Genomic DNA, 16,231 nt, shown 5'->3' with positions numbered 1-16,231 from the left:
AAACTTCATGCTGTTAGTTGCATAGAGCCTACTGACTGGCTCTTCCAGTCCATGCCTCTTGTTCATTTGCCTTGGAGTTTAAGCCATTCCAGCTCTCCAGATGAAAAGCATCCTACAAAGAAGGGAGAATGCAGAGAAATGTTGAATAGGGAGGTTACTCAAAATATTTATTCTTGTGGAAAGAGAATGCTGAATGGTTAAAGATAAATAAATACACCCAACAACAGTGCAACTTGCCAGAGGTATAGTACGTGTTGGAGCTCTGGATACCGCATACAAGGCTTGTGTGTCACTGTCTTCATTGGTATAATATCACATGCACGTTTGTATTTTGTTATGGAAATGATGCAAGGAAGATGGAACAATCAGTGTGAAACCACTGGCCTCTCCTCATTTATAGTGAAACAAGGGAAACCTTGCACACAACAAACAGCTGGTATCTCACTGAGGCATATAACACCGTTGGCGTGCAGTCCCCAAATCTGGCTGAAAAACTAAGTCTGCTGTGTTGTATGTGCCTTTCATAGAACTTGGAGTGTTTTACATTGCTGTTAAGTGTACATGTGGCATGAAACGAGTTGAAATATTATGCAGCAATCGCAGATGATTATAATTGTAGATCCAAAATAGCTTGTAAAATAATAATAATAAAAACCAGAGTTGCCAGCAGCTGAAATTGCAGAGCTGGTGACAGCTATTGTTCTGTGCTCCGAAATGGGTGGGCTGCTCTGTGTTTGAGGTTTTCAAATCTGTTGCTGTCTTAGCAAAATGTGAAGTAATTGAATATGAAGCTATTTTCATGTTGTTACAGATCATTGAGAAGAAACTGTGACTAAACATACTAAGACTTTTCTGTTTTCCTTGTTTTATACAGGGGATTTGGGAAGCAAGGATTTCAGTGCCAAGGTAAGCCACAAACTCGTTGCTGTCTACCACACATTGTCTTACCTTGTATTGAAGGTAGCCAAAACTAGCCTGGAAAAATCAGGCCAGCATCTCTGTTGTGTAAATGTGGAAGGAAGATGATTACTGAGTTAAACAACGATTGGTATTTATCAGGTCATTGTTCATACTGTAATAACGCAGAATAACGTGGGGTCTTTAAACCTCATCACAGTAAATGTCGTATAATCTGCATGTGGTGCAGATTCTGTCTCCTCCTGAAAATAATCTGTGCAATTGAGCTTTTGCAGAGACCATTTTTCACATCAGAAGCTCTTGTCTGTGTGGGCGTCTTGGAAAATGGATTCACTTTTTAGTCATATGGCTTCTTTTCATAACCCAGACTCCCTGTTTTTAATGCTCATACGCGGTCTGTTTAGGAGGACCTTTGCTTTGAGCTCCCACTTTAGGACAAGCAGCGTTTTTCTGCCTTATGTAATACTCAATTACCAAAACAAAAAGAAATCCACTTGTACAGAATCACCAGTTTAATAAATCCTGCTAACCCTGGGGAATTGAAAGCTGCTGTAGTGGAGGATAACGGTGTGCATGGAAGCCAGAGCGCAACGTGCTGCATTCTCACATACCCTCTATTCAGTATATTCTTACTGTTATTCAGCATTTAATCACCACACCCAACTACTGTTAGTTTCCTATGTTATGTGCTTACTAAAGGATGAGGCTTGTTGTTGTTCTCTTCCCCCACTTTCTTCACTCTCATTTCCCCTGCAGGTGTATCTTGTGCACTCATTAGCAAGCCTGTTGGTTGTTTAGTTCATTACATTCTTAATGGTTATTTGCTAATGCTTCAGAGCATATTTGACTATCCTGAATGTTGTTTTTACTTGGAGAAATGATGGATTCTGTGGTATTCTTGTGAAAATTGATGTTCTTTGGTTCTTCTTGCAATTAAACCACTGAGAAACTGAATGTAAAAGAATGTTGCCTTTTAAAGGTGTTGCAATAAATGTTTTACTTTCTGCAAGTAGAAACTTGCAGGCATACACATGTAGTGAAAACACTGCACACCCTATGAAGGTAAGCATGCAACTAGTTTTAGTCCTTGGTTGCTAATGAAACGACATTTCCTAAATCCCATTCAGGCTAGCTCAGTGGTTCTGACTTCAGGAATCATTTAAGTGTTTATTGCAGATTTCCATTGGTATAAAGAAACTAATTGGAGCTGCTTTTAAATTATACAGTATCTCTCTCAAGTCTTGTAGTTTGCACAATGTTGGCTTTCTACTGTCTTCCAGCCAGGCAGCTAGAGCCTCAGATTGGATGGGATCCAAATTGGGTATGGCAATTCATTTCCAGTGTTTTGGATTCTGTGGCCCATTGTTATTCTAGTTAGGCACAGATAGTTTTGTCTGGAAAGGACTAGCCTGTATGAAGGTAGCTGAAAATTGGAGTTCAGTCTCATTTTCTCTCCAAAAGCCACACATGAACATAACCGAGAGTAAAAGCAGTAGAGCAGCTTGATTTATTTCTAAGTGCTTCAGAAGTGACAACTTTCTAGGAATCTAAATGTGTTCAAGCCTGACTTTTGTCTGCATCAGGCCAAGATTCTGCTGTTCCTCTTTGATGGAGACTTGTTCTTGCCTGTTTTCTTACACAGACAAAAATCTCTTAAGCAATACTGGACTTTTAGGTAGTTTGTAGCGAGTTAGTGTTGGTGCACTGGTAAGTTGAAGTAGTGGGATTGTTGCCATTGTTCATTAGATCCGACTGTGATCAAAATCAGAGTTCATTCTCTAGGGACAGTTGATTTGAAAAATGAAACTTCTGTGTTAGAGTTAAGCAGCTGAATCACATTTCTTGCAGTTCAGCTTCTTGAAGCTTCCATCTAAAAGCCACCAGCTGAAGCTGGAAAGACAAATTAGTGATCAGAGTTAGTGAGAACAAGAAGAATTAAAGTGTGAAACGAGGAGGTAGGTTGCAAAACCTCTAGTTTCTGTAATTAAGTAACTATCTTTACAGAGAAGAATGACAACTGAAGATTTCAGTATGACCTGAAGGGAAGGGAAGACTATTACAGTGTCAGCTCTTACTATAGCTCTTGGTCTGTCAGAATTTCCATTATAAGAAGCTGTTTCAGCCCTGTTTTCAAGGTGTTGTGAAATCTCCTGCTAGTCAGAAACTTGATGCCAGGCAGGTTTCAGTGTGGGGTGGGTTTATTATATCCAAAGTTGTTTTAAATTCCTCTGGCCTTTGTTACCAATGGGAAGAGGAAGCGTCCATCACAGTAATGCATCAAACTCAAATGATGCTTCTGCTCTAAGAGACTGCAATTATTGCATGGATGTTTGTGTTAGTAATTCTTCAGTTAAACAGGAGTCCTGAGTGTTTCTGCACTATCCAACACTGCAGCCTGCACAGTATTCTCTGTATTTTTAAAGCTTCCTTTAAAAGTGTCACACAAAACACAGTTCTAGTTTTATTTTTAAGAGGTGCCCTCAAAAGGAAGGCATTGATTTATGTTTAAATGCTTGTAAAATTAAAGCTTAATGCTCTATTGTAATGATCTTCTTTTGACCATTAATACCTTTTCTCATTGGACTTGCTTTGAGCTTTGGAACATGTTTTCAGTCGCTTGTCATCATTTTTGTTTGCTGATTTTGATGCCTGTGTTTCTGCTGTAATGTTCAGCTTCACCATTGCATAAACCCATTTAAATGAGTTATTTCTTGCTGAAATAACTCATTTCAGTGAGGTCAGAAATCATCCCATTCATAATTGAATTTTGTTCTGTTTTGTCTATTTTGTTAAAAAAGCTCTGCCAAATTACCTCCCCTTATTTTTATGGGATCCCTATGAATTTGTGGAAGACAAATTCACTTTTGGTATGACTTTAAATGCCCTTGATGCAGCAGGGGTTCAGGGTGCAATTGCATTATGCCTGTGCAAATGCTTAGCAAGAGACAGTCCACATCCTAAGTAGTCTGTCACTCAATGCATGTATTGTAAAGTGGCTACCTACTGTATATACTACCAAATAATTACTCAGAATGGCAACTGAGCTTTCCAAGTGTGAGTTGTGATGCATTATTTGATGGAGAGGCTGTGGAATTCTGCTGCATTATCAGAAATGAGGTTTCCAGAGAGAGGACCTGGGGTTAAAATCTAGGAGAGGGAGAAGTCTGGGCCTGTCTGTAGTAATACATGAATTTGGATTAACTTTCTCCTAAGGGATATGTTTTTTACTGCCTCCTGTGTGTAGCTGTTGGATATTTGTGCTTTACTGTTGAGTTACGCTGACTTGAACCATTCTCAAACCCAGTGCTTTTGAAGCAGGAGTTCTGGTTTTGCTGTTTTCTGTTGACTCGCTTTGTAGTAGTGAAAACACGATGGTAAAATGAGTTAAGGGAGCTACAGCTTTGTCTTGTTGTCTTAGGTTGTCGGCTGGCTGCAGTGCTGAAAGCTTTGCTCTGATGCACACCTGAAATACTGCAACAGGAATGTGCACAATGGAATAACTTAAAACATTTCAGTCTGCCACAGTATGAAAGCTCCTCTTTTAAGAAAGCAGACTTTAAATGAAGGAAGGTTTTCAGCTCAATTTTGGCTTCATCAGTCTTTTGATAACATTTCTTAATACCCTTTCTCTGATTTGTGAGCAAAGCTTTTCTGGTGACCAGAGCACAACCAATAGTGGTTCACCAAGACATGAAGCATGTACGTTGAAGAATGTGTATTTACGTATGTTTAGGGGTTGTTTTAAGTTCACCACTGCAGGCTCAGTGAGTTCCTTGAGGTGGACATATTTTTAGGTACAGTAGCATAAACGTGATCAGCTCCAGGCCCTTAAGCTGGAGCATTTGTTCTCTCCCAAATGGTCAAAGTCTGTAGTTAACTGCAAGCTTTCCCTCTTTCCCATGGTTCCTGCAGGGTCTGCTGAAGTGGATAAAGGAGATACTTGGCTTCAAGATAAGAACTAGCTAGGGAAGTGTTTAATCTTTGTTTTCTACTTAACATCAATAAAGCCAAGAAATCAATTAAAGCAGATTATCATGTTAGTTAACCTGTGCAGCTGTTGCTCTTTCCACTTTTCCCCTGTCTCTCTTAATTTCTTTTCAGGCTATTTTTTGCTGTATGTTGAATTTTATCTGAGGTCAATGCTTTTTGGAATAGCTTGTGTCACTCCAGTGGCACTTCCTAACGCTGCTGGTTCTATGCTAGCTGGGAATCTCTAGTAACCCCTTCACTAAAACTGGAAATGGTTGGATTTCATTGTTTTATACCATCATTGCAGATATCATAACAATGGCACAATAAACCGGCACTCCATCACTTCATTTCCTCAGTGTTATCTTTTATCTGCTTGTTCTTAACCTGTGTTCTGCAGTGGAAAGACCAAAGAACCCAATGATGCTGCTGCCTTTTAAAATCACATATTTTCATTTAAAATGCTGTATTGAAGCTCTCTGTAGGGAGGTGGACAAAAAACTTGGTTTGTTTTGCTATATCTGTGATCTGAAGATTCGAACCAGTGACCCCTCTGAACACTTGTGGCCTGCTTGAGACGTGCAGCTTTTATTAACCCCCAGTTCTAACGTGTTTATAGAAGCAGCAGCACAATTAATTCTTTCTTGTGTATGGATCGAGGCTTAATTCTTGGTTTTCCATCCTGAGAGTTGCTTCCCCTACCGACAGCTTCTTGTTCATTTTCCTGCCTTCATCCTCCTTGTACTAAAAACTAATAAAGAAAAACGCATTACATTGCTGTGTTGCTTCTCATAAAAAGCTTTTCTGTCTCCCTTTGTTGGCAATGTTATTGCCAAAGGGTGGATAAGATAGAAAGTGAGATCCCCTCTTTGTGCCAGAGCTGCCTCTCTTGTATCCTTATAACTTTTGTGGCGAGATCGGATATTACAGACCACAGTTTGAACAATGTATGCATTTTTCTTTGTGCTTTTTATGTTACTTCTTAGTCGTGGGCTACAGTTTACATTAATGTTTCTAAAAGCCTGAGAAATTAATTCCTTGGAAGTCACCAAGCCTGTGACTCTTGATGCTTCCTATGTAACTGAACCATCAGCTTTTGAAATGGAAACTTTGCATGGATATACTTAAAGCAGCTGACTCATTAATAGATCATCTTGCATAGGAGTTGGAGGTATCTACTAGAAACAAACCAAACAACCCATCCAGGATCATATATTCTACCTGTACGCAGTTTCCATGGTTCCTCTAGCCAGCTTTGTCCTCTCCGTCAGCCTTTCGCCCTCAGCTTAATCTGTGGACTCTGTGTCTGTGGACTTCTCAAAGGAATGTGTAATGATCTGCAGATACTGTGACATGCAGATTAAACCCATGCAGATAAGATGCTTGTTGTGTGTTTGTCTTGTCAGCTTTTGTTTATTTGTCCCTCCCCTCCTTCAGCTGTCCCTTCCCTTTGCAGCATACCTCCCATGGTATGAGGAAATATGCTCCTGTTAACTGACTGATAACAAGTTGAGTTTCTGTTCCTATCCCTGCAGTTGAACTCGGAGATCTTGGAAAACTTACCAGGTTTGTACAGAGAACAGCACTGATACAGATGAAACTCCTGAGTCTTAATGAGTGCAAATTTAGTTCTTAGTTCAGACCAGGAAAGCCCTTTGGAATGTGTGTCCCGGTCACCCCTGCTTTCATAGTGCTTTGGTTTGCATTGCTGGGTGGTTGTGGAACATGCAGAGTGGATTCCTTTGGCTTGTAGCAGACAGAGCTGAGTTGGATCAGCACAGTGATCTTTGGTTCACGGATCACGCTGCAGCTCATCAAACAGAAAGCACCTGAAATGTGGGCTTATGTGGGTTCTTAACACTGTCTTTCTTTACACAACTGTTCTGTTGGAGCATTCCTTGATTGTCAATAATTGTCTTCTGTGCAGGGGAGGGGATATGTTGTTTCTGAGCATCATTGCATATAGAGAGGACAAAAGGACGTCCTTGTCAGAAGAGGGAAGGATGTTGGTGAGGATTTTCTGTTACTATGATGATGTGCATCACAAAAAAAATCTATCCATCAGACAGGGATGGGTCAGCACCCCTGGAGGTACTTAAGACTTATTAGATGTGGTGCTTAGGGACACGGTTTAGTGGTGGGCTCAGCAGTGCTGGGTTCAGTTGTGCTCAGTGATCTTAAAGGTCTTTTCCAACCTAAATGATTCTGTGATTCTAGATGCACAATACCCAGTTCACTCAACATAGAAGGTGACAGTACAATAGGGGAATATGCCATTGCGCTTCTGTTTCTCTAGAAGATTTGCTGGTTGATATTGTGCTTATCAAAGCTGGAATATAAATAAATCTTATCTTGCAGCAGAAGTTTGTTGGCTTTTTCTTGTATTCAGTTTCAAGGACAAAACCATCTTCACCCTTCCCACACTTAGAACATGTTAAGTTTTGTTTTGTTTACTGGAAGTCACTCAGGCATCCCAGCAGTGTGTTCCAGTTAAAAGAAACTGCCTGTTCCAGTGCCCTGGATGTAGTTCTGTGAAGCTTTTCAGCTTCTAATTAAACATGTGGGAGTGCCAGCACATTCCGAGTTGACAGATAAACCAATTTGAGTCCTGGGCAAGAGAAAGTTTGGCATATTCTTTATTTCCCCCTCTGTTTTGGTGTGATGCTGCTGATCCGCAGGCACATATGGTGTTAATTTTATACAAGATTTTAATGGATGCGATTTATGCCATGAGTGGAATTTAATGAAATGTTGGAGAGAAAGTTGCAGAAAGATAAAGGGCACAGATTTTCCTGCTGGGATGCACTGATAATTATTTCTTTCCTGCTTGTCTCTGTGGCTTGTTTCTCTTTACAGTGAAAGGTAAAAAAAATAAGTTGCTTAAATATTTTGGGTTCATTTCCTCAGTTTTTACATCTGCGGTAGAAAACATGAAAGTCGAAGAGCGAAGGAGTCTCTTGTGTATAATTAATAACAGGAATTACCCTTTAAGTGTTTTTAAGTTCTTGTAGATGCTGAACATTATAATTCGAACTGATTTCAGCAGTGCTCCTTGAAGGCTGGAGGTTGGGAGTGCTGGGGAGTTGGTTTTCCACTGTTTATTTTCCAGTTGCAGCTATATATGAGCACTGCCTTCCATAAACGTGTTCCTGAATAGTTACCTTGTAAGTCAGGCTACCAAACCCATGTGTATGTATCCTTCTGTGGGTTTCATCGTCACCCTGATCTCATGGTTATAATTTGACTTACATGAAGTTTTTGGGTTCCTTTCTCTGATTTATAGAAGTTGGACTGTAAGATGCTGCAGACACACAGGCCTTTTTTTCAGGTGACTTCCTGCAGGTTTTGAAAGGGCATTGCTGTCTTGAGGAATAAAAATCTTTCCATCAAAGGAGCTGTATTAGGAGGCTGGGATGTGTCCCTGGAAATGTAAGAGCTCGCTGGAATTATTATTGTTGTCTGTCTGCTCTTGCTTAGACAAGTTTTTATTTGAAATTTCCATTGGCTGATACAGAAACAACACTTTTTCAACTAAAAATACAATTTTGGGCATTATTACTCTCAATTTGTTAGTTTTTAAAAGGAAACTATGAAATTCTGATTAATGCTTGTCTTTATATGGTGGCCAATCAAGATTTAGAAGAATATTTGATTTTCATTTGCAGCCACATAGGTAGCTTTTGCCACTATGAGGAGTGTCTATGACTGGACAGTGGTCTATACAAATAGCTCAGATGACACATTCAAGGCTTTATTACCTTGTGTAATAATTGTCAAGTTGTTTTCTTTTTACTCTTTGCTAAGGAAATGGCCCATATTTGGAAACCACAATTGTAATTTTTAACTAGAATTGCAGCAATTGCCCCTTTTGTTTCTTTCGCTTCAATCAAAAGAATTGAATATAAAGCTAACAATATTGTGTACGTTCAAGCATTTGCATATAGATAAATGAAGCTTATAATTGTTAAAAAAGAAAAGATTAGTGACTCAAAAGTGGAGTAGGTTCTGTCCTTCTGTATTTTACCATTAAATGTAGGAAACATACATGTTACAAGGCACAGACTGAAGACAGATGCTCTCATTTTGAAGAGTGTTAAGGTTTATTCCCAATGTAACTCTCCTTTCAAAGCACAGGTATTTCACTCATTTAAAGTGAATAGCATTTCTAACTGGACCTCTGTGCTAGATGTGCTATTTTAATTCCTCAGTAAACAAAACATTACTCATGTATGAGGATGACTTGGAAGAATAGTTAATCTTCTTCTTTCAACTCCTATTCTGTTTTAATTTGTTGGTTTACTCACCAGGACATCAACCAGAATCTGCTTCAAAGTAGTTTTGTTCTCAAGTAATTGATCATTAAGAGAAAGGTGAATCTTTCTGCTCTGGCACAGAGTACTGAAATACGCCTTTCTTTATGGAACGCTGTTGTGTATGTGAGTGTTTTAGTGGGTTGATGTTAAAGGCTTCTTTGTTTCCCAGAGCACTGTTGTTAGTAATCACGATCTGCATTCTTATCAGTCCCCTCTGCAGAGAAGCTGAAACAAACTTTTGGGAAGTGCAGGATGATTCCCCTTGTAATTGCTTGTGTGATGTCTGCAGTGTCATTCTTTCTGCTTGTGCATCCTGCTGTGCATATTTCCATGGCATCCCCAGTTCTCTGGAGCAGACCCAGTGTCTGCTCTCCCAGTTCTTACCTGAACTAGGTTTCCATTGTCTATATACAAGCTTTGGTCCAGGCAGACTTTCTGTGTGTCTGGAGGTGACATCCTGCCAGATGTCACCAAGGTGCTGACAGGTTCTGGGCATCTCGAGCTTCTCCTGTTCCGATTTCCATAATATGAATAGATGGAGCCTGACAATTCCCTGAGCTTGGTTGGAAGTGTTAAAAACCAATCATGTTCCAATAAATATGGAAATAGACTAATGCAGCAGAAGTGATTTTTTAAGGGCATATATAATTTTTTCCCAAGTTTTTCCATAATGGCAGGTTAGCTGATGTGTGATGTGCCCTAAAATGAGTCAGAGTTTGGATTGCTCTTACCTTGTTTGCCGACTTTTACTTGAAATGAATTAAATTTGAAGGCATTCCAAATATGTCAGTTTTGTCTTTCTTCCTTGTCATAGGCTTTTATAAATTGCATCTGTTGGATGTGTTTGTGCAAAATGGAACTTCTCTTTAATACCAGTGGATGTGAACACAGCAGAAGGCAATAGGTGCCCTCCTGGGGGTGCGTGTTTTCCTGTTATTCTGTATGTGTATGGGTCAGTTGAGACAAATGTTGCAAGATTACAGAAAAAAGGGAGAAAAATGGATTTTTTGGGGTATTTTTCAAATATTGTGATGCTTGGGTATCGCTCAGAATTCCTTTTGCTGTTATTGAGGGATCCTCAGGTGTGAGCCTTTACAACTCTAAAGGCTCAATAAATCTAATTGTGCAGCTTGGTTAAGCTATTTCTTGCGGTGTCTCCATTGCATTGTACATCCATGACAAATACAACTGTTGCAACTTTCTGAAGATCCTGGGGAATAAAAGTGCATTTAGATAAATATGAAGGCTTAATAAAATCCCATTGTTATCCCAGTATATCAGTGGGCAGAAAGGTGGTGGTTTTTTCATGGTAATTTGCTTCTTTGTGTTGCTCTTTGCTTGTCAAAACCTGACCTATATGTCAAAACCCTACCCTATATGGGTACAAATAACCCAGGTTCTTCAGTGTTAGCTTCTGAGTTGCCTTTGCAGTAATATCCCTGATTTACCTCCTAAAAGGAGCATTGAAAACCCGCGTGGATGCCGAGGAGGGTTGTAAAGTGCAAGTGGTGGATATGTTTTATACATACTCACAGAAGCGGTATTGTTTCCTAATAGATCATTCAGTCATTATGCCAACTGCACAGCGTGCCATCGCATTAGGTGATTTTACGCTCTGGTGTGCTGTATGCTATTGCCAGTTGTTTCACTGAGGAGTACTTTCAAGTGTTCTGCTCTGCCTTAGATATGCAGGTGTGCCTGAGAGGCATCAGTTTCACAGCCTACAAGGTTTGCCTCTGCTGACATGTAAGTCAGCAAAGCTTATTTCTATGATTTCTGCAAAACTGAAGCCTGGTGTCAGCTTCCTGATGCTGTATAATGAGGAGCAGTTTAGTTGTCAGGTTGTTCAGTTAATTGAGCTTGAGCTTGGGGTTCTTCAAACACTTTGCAAAACCAGAGTCATGTTGTATCTTATTAAAGCTGGTACAAGGCCAGGTGTCACTTTCATTTTAGGCTATAAATACATCATATTGCAAGTGTTTTAGGCTTGTATTTTATTCATAATTTGGTATATGCTGCATCACCATTTCCTGGCAGCAAATGCTTTATGTAGCTTCTATGGGTCTGAATATTTGACAAGTATCCTGAAGGCAAGGTCCACGAGCTTCAGGACTACTGCTGAATGTCCATCAAACAGGAGATCCCTGGCAGCCTGCGACTGCTTTAGTATCTGGGACAGATATAATGGAGCAGAAATGCCTGACTTTGACTTTTTAATATGCCTTGTCCTTGTCCAGGTTTCTTTTTTTTTATAAATAGAAAATGTAATGAGAACACTGTAAAATACTTGATAATAGAGCGGTTTCTATAGTGGGAAGAGGGAGGACAAACCTTCGTCACCATTGCATCCCTTTCCTTGTTTCAGAGGGAGGACAAACCTTCGTCACCATTGCATCCCTTTCCTTGTTTCTGTAGGTCTTTGACTTTAGATTCATTTCCTGCCTTAAACTTCTCTCTGGGTCTGAGTTCTTGTGTGTATTTATGATGTGCTGCACCTCCAGCTCCAGTTTTTAAGTGGCATAATGGGCATATAAGCCCTCAAGGCTCTTTAGTGCTGGTGTCATCATTCTGAATCCTGGTACCCCATCATCCGCATTTTATTGTTCTGTTAATGTGACTGATAGTGACTGAGGTTTCATGTTAGAAGATACTGAGTGAACAAATTCATTGACGCAGGGGCACAGATTTATGGACATGTAATTGGAGTATTGATTATCTAAGTAAATATGTAGCTGAAGATTGAGGAGAATAAAAGACTCCATCATTTATCATTAATGTATTAGGCAGGTCTGATTGGGTTTGTGCAGGTATTTATAACAAGCTTTGTGCAAGAAGTATTGATAAATATGCTCAGTTATTATTAATGAGGCCCTAAATACTATTCTGTAATTTAAGTCTATACCCCAAAAAGGAGATTGATTGTAGAACTTCTGTAGAATTAAATTTTTAATAAATCTTGCTTTTTCTTGACTTTCATTCAACTCATGCAAATATTGACCTTTGAATTCTTACCACCGCCCGCGTTTCATTGAGCCTTGCTCTGAAGGAGGGGGATGGATGTGGTATCAACCTTAAGGTGTTGTGATAATTAAAAGGGCAGTGTCAGACATGGATCATCTGACATTTAACATGGCAAAACGAAAAAGGAAATGGGTGGTAAAATCAGTAGGGTTAATTTCAGAGCCATCAAATGTGACATGTAGAGAGGAGAAACTAGGCTGGCCAGCAGGTAGCACGACTGATGTATTTCCAGACCTTCTAAACCACGGCTGTGCAGCCAGGGGTCCTCTGTGAGAGCATGGGATTGCATTCATGTTGAGCCAATAAATGTTCTTAATATTTTAAAGCTTGGATCTTGCAAGCTGCTTTGTACGAATGGATCGGCATCGCGGGCAGTGCGTGTCTATCTGTTGTGTTGTTCTGTATGGAACAACTGTTGGGGTCTGACCTTAATCTGTAGTTAATAGTATAGACTTTAATACTTGGGTTTATTTGCAGTACAGAGATCCTCTGAATAACTGTAACCTCATATTATACAGAATTCTGCATTAATATTTAGTGAAGTGAGATGCCCTTGATACAGAAGGTTTAGTAATCTAGAGAGACACCAGGCATGCTGATACATGCACGTCCTATCCTATCACTTTCCAAATGGTTATTGCAGTGGAAATTATTTGCTTGAGCTTGATATTGAAACTTCAATAGTAGCATGATAATATCTCTTGAAATTTACATCAAACCACCCTGTCTTATAAACAGTTGATGTAATTTATGTTATATTCATTATGGCTGTAAAGGACAGAGCTGTAAACACCACCTGAAACATTCATTGCATGTAAATATATACCTCATCAGGAGAGAGTGGCCAACTTATGGACCATGCAAAAAAGATTTCACATTATATACACATCTCCCATAGCAGTAGTTAAGATGCAGTAGTGAGAAGATGCAACCCTTACTTCATAGGAAACTCGGAGAATATCTTCATCCCCTGTGCATGTGTAATACATAAGCACACTGGGTGAGATGAATTGGATGATTTTACCATGCTACACAGTGTTGATCCTTTGAGGAGAAGCTTCCAACTCTCTTCATTTCTTAACAAATAGAGTTCTGCCAGGCTTAGTGATACAGAGATGATTCTTTGCTTTCACCCCTGATATTAAAATACAGTTATCAATGGAGCAGAATGTGACACACTTAAAACTTATTCTCAGCAGATAAATCCTCAGTACCCAACTTCCCTGTTGTGCTGCTGTGTGTAAGGACAGCTCCGGTGATGGGTTTGCATACGAGTGATGTGGTAGGAGAAACTTGCTCCTTGAGCCAAGTTTTGTCTGCAGTTACTATGGAGCTTTAGGGTGACGGGGTCTTCCATCCTGGTTATTTTGCTATATACCATTGATTAAATTGACAGAAATTGGATGGGTGATGAGGAAGAGAATGGGCTTGCTTGAGAAAAGGATCAAGAGGTGTTTTCTGTTGTGCTCTCTATAATATTGATAAGAAAATGCTTAAGATTACCTCTCCCTTCCCCCCCCCCCCCCCTCATGTTACAGCATATTTGCAAAACCAGAACCCTTAATTCTATCCCTCATTGCATGGCCAAATTATTTATCCCTGGCTTGAGGCTTAAAACCAGAGTAATTTATTCTTCCGTGGTATCTCTCTCTGCAGTGAGAAATCCATCCTGACCTGATGGTGGGATGCAGGGTAACAGATGCAGTCTTTGGATCAACCAGCTACAGCTTTTGTATTAAGCAGTCATCAGGAAATATCACTAAATTACTGGAGTACAAAACGCATCTGTTGGAAATATCTTTGTGCCTTTTGTGAAATGGGATGGGAAAAACAGTGCTGGGCTGGGGAGTGGCCTTAGGAACAGCTGTGCTGAACAGCACAGCACGGACCATGTGAATGAGCCCTTTTGAGACGCGCGGGCTGACCCCATTGGGGTTGAGCTCGTGTGGCTTCTCTCCAGCTGTTCTGTTTCTCTGACTGTTGCATAAGTGACCCCTGTGGTTTGTTGGGGTTTTCTGTCCGTCTGAAGTCTGCCTGTGTGCAGGTTGGTGGGCAGTGGCCTAAATGTGGCTTCCTAACAGGTAAAGCTTGCAGGGTTTAGGTGCTTATAATCATAGAGTCACAGAGTGGCTTGTGTTGGAAGGGACCCTAAAGCTCGTCCAGTTCCAAACCCCTGCCATAGGCAGGGACACCTTCCACTAGCGCAGGTTGCTCCAAGCCCTGTCCAACCTGGCTTGGATAATAATTCCAGAGTTAGTTTCAACTCCACTGGTTATATTGCCTGCTTATTTGGGAAGAATGCTTTGTTTCTTCATTCAAAAGGAAAGCATTAAGACTTTGAATCAACCCTTTACCATTTGTCAGCCCTTAACTTTGATATTTTATTCATTTGTTTTAATGGCATAATCCATGTTGCCATGAGGATGCTTTTCAAGGCCACATGTCTGCTCTTAGAAACTGACGTCCTGCTGTGTTTGTAACAGCATGTCCTCATTCTGAAGTTGTCTACCACGTAGCCCTGATGGAAGTGCTCCCAGCCTTCTCCCTCCTCACTATTTCACATCCTCTCTGCACAAGTGCCACAAGCCCCTCTTTACCTGTTGTTGAAAGTGTAGTGCAATTACAGCACAGGACTTTGCAGAGCATTGATGTGGCGCTTGAAGTGGGAGCCCTGAAGGAAGATAATGAGTTCTGTATTAAGAAGGAGCACAGGATGAAATGTCAGTTGCTTTCAGTAATGAAACCCTCACAAATTTGAGACTGAAAATAGAAGAAAATCCTTTTGCTCGTGTGTACTTTGGACTTAGGGTTTAGGAGAGATAGAAACCGGTTATTATTTAACACACATAGTATGTGCATAATAGTTCTAAAATTAGTCAGTGCTGGTTTTAAATGTGAATTGCTTTCAAGTCAGTTTGGGTGTGGAAACCTCTCTTCGTATGTCATATTTGATAAGTTATCTTGCGTAACCAGTTTACACAGAGACTCTGGTGAACAATGTGAAATGTCAGAGCTTGAACAGTGTCCAGAATGATCTTTGAGCTGAAGGGAAACTCCAAGCTGTCTCTAGAGGAATGCACTGAACCAGTGTGGCTTTGAAAACTGTGTCTCCAGATTAGCTTTAGAAAGAGCCATTTGTGAAGGTGCTGTTTGGTTGTAGGGTTAAAAAGCCCTGGATGCTGTCTCCTGAGAAAATACTGAGATTTCTGGTAACACAACTTTTTACCTATAGATTCCTGATATGTTTATAAGGCAGAAATTCATCAGACCCAGATGTTCTAGTTTTGCTTATTAACCTCTCTATACATACCCTTAGGCTTTCCCTTCATACGAGGACTTGCAGATCATAACACACTTATGGTGCTCTGAACTAAAAAGGTCTCTGGTTTTTCTAAGTCTTGTCTTTAGACAGGAACACTGCATTTCTGTCAGTGATTTAAGGCTCTCCAAGACATTACTAATGTAATTGCATAGTCTCGTTTGTATGTTAGACTGATCTTGTCTCCACCTGTAAACCGGTGATACTTAGCAGTGCTTAGGTTACACAGGTTGTATCAGAACCAAGGACACGAGGTGAACCTGTAAGACAGGGCTTTTATGTGTGTGTTTTCACCACTGTGGTACAAAGTCTTGTGCAAAGATGTATTTATGTTGTACAAGAATCCTTGTCCTAGGGAGTTTGAATATTAAAGGTATGAGTCAGAACAGAGCAGTGCAGTTCAGAGCAGTGACACAGTGGTCTGTAGTGTTGCCTGATCAGAGCATCTCCAGTGTTCCCTCTTTATTCTGCAGAATAAGGTGGGGTTTTTTGGCTGGTGAGAAGCTGTGGGGTGGTTTAAGCAAAACGTTAGCGAGGAGGTTGTTGTCTAGAAGCAAATTCAGTTAATTTTGTCTTTCACTGAGGACTCACGTTTATAACTTGTTATACCTGAAGAGTGAGATGTGTTATCTTACCCTTCCATTTAGTTTTCTGCTGGGGATGTGTATTCTCTTCTAAACCTCTTGTCTTC

The 16,231-nt window shown here is 40.2% G+C and overlaps 1 protein-coding gene across 1 annotated transcript in view; it reads left to right on the top strand.

The window, feature by feature from the left end:
* PRKCA (protein kinase C alpha) overlaps positions 1-16,231 on the top strand; it is a 138,596-nt gene that overhangs the window by 2,757 nt on the left and 119,608 nt on the right. Inside the window, exon 2 of the mRNA XM_005146132.3 lies at positions 875-906. Coding sequence (XP_005146189.2) covers positions 875-906 — 32 coding nt within the window. The remainder of the gene's footprint in view (positions 1-874; positions 907-16,231) is intronic.

This window comes from Melopsittacus undulatus, chromosome 11 (genome assembly GCF_012275295.1).
Source record: "Melopsittacus undulatus isolate bMelUnd1 chromosome 11, bMelUnd1.mat.Z, whole genome shotgun sequence".
Classification (NCBI taxonomy): Eukaryota; Metazoa; Chordata; class Aves; order Psittaciformes; family Psittaculidae; genus Melopsittacus; species Melopsittacus undulatus.
The sequence above is the reverse complement of the archived record's forward strand: the minus strand, read 5'-3'. Positions and strand labels throughout refer to the sequence as shown.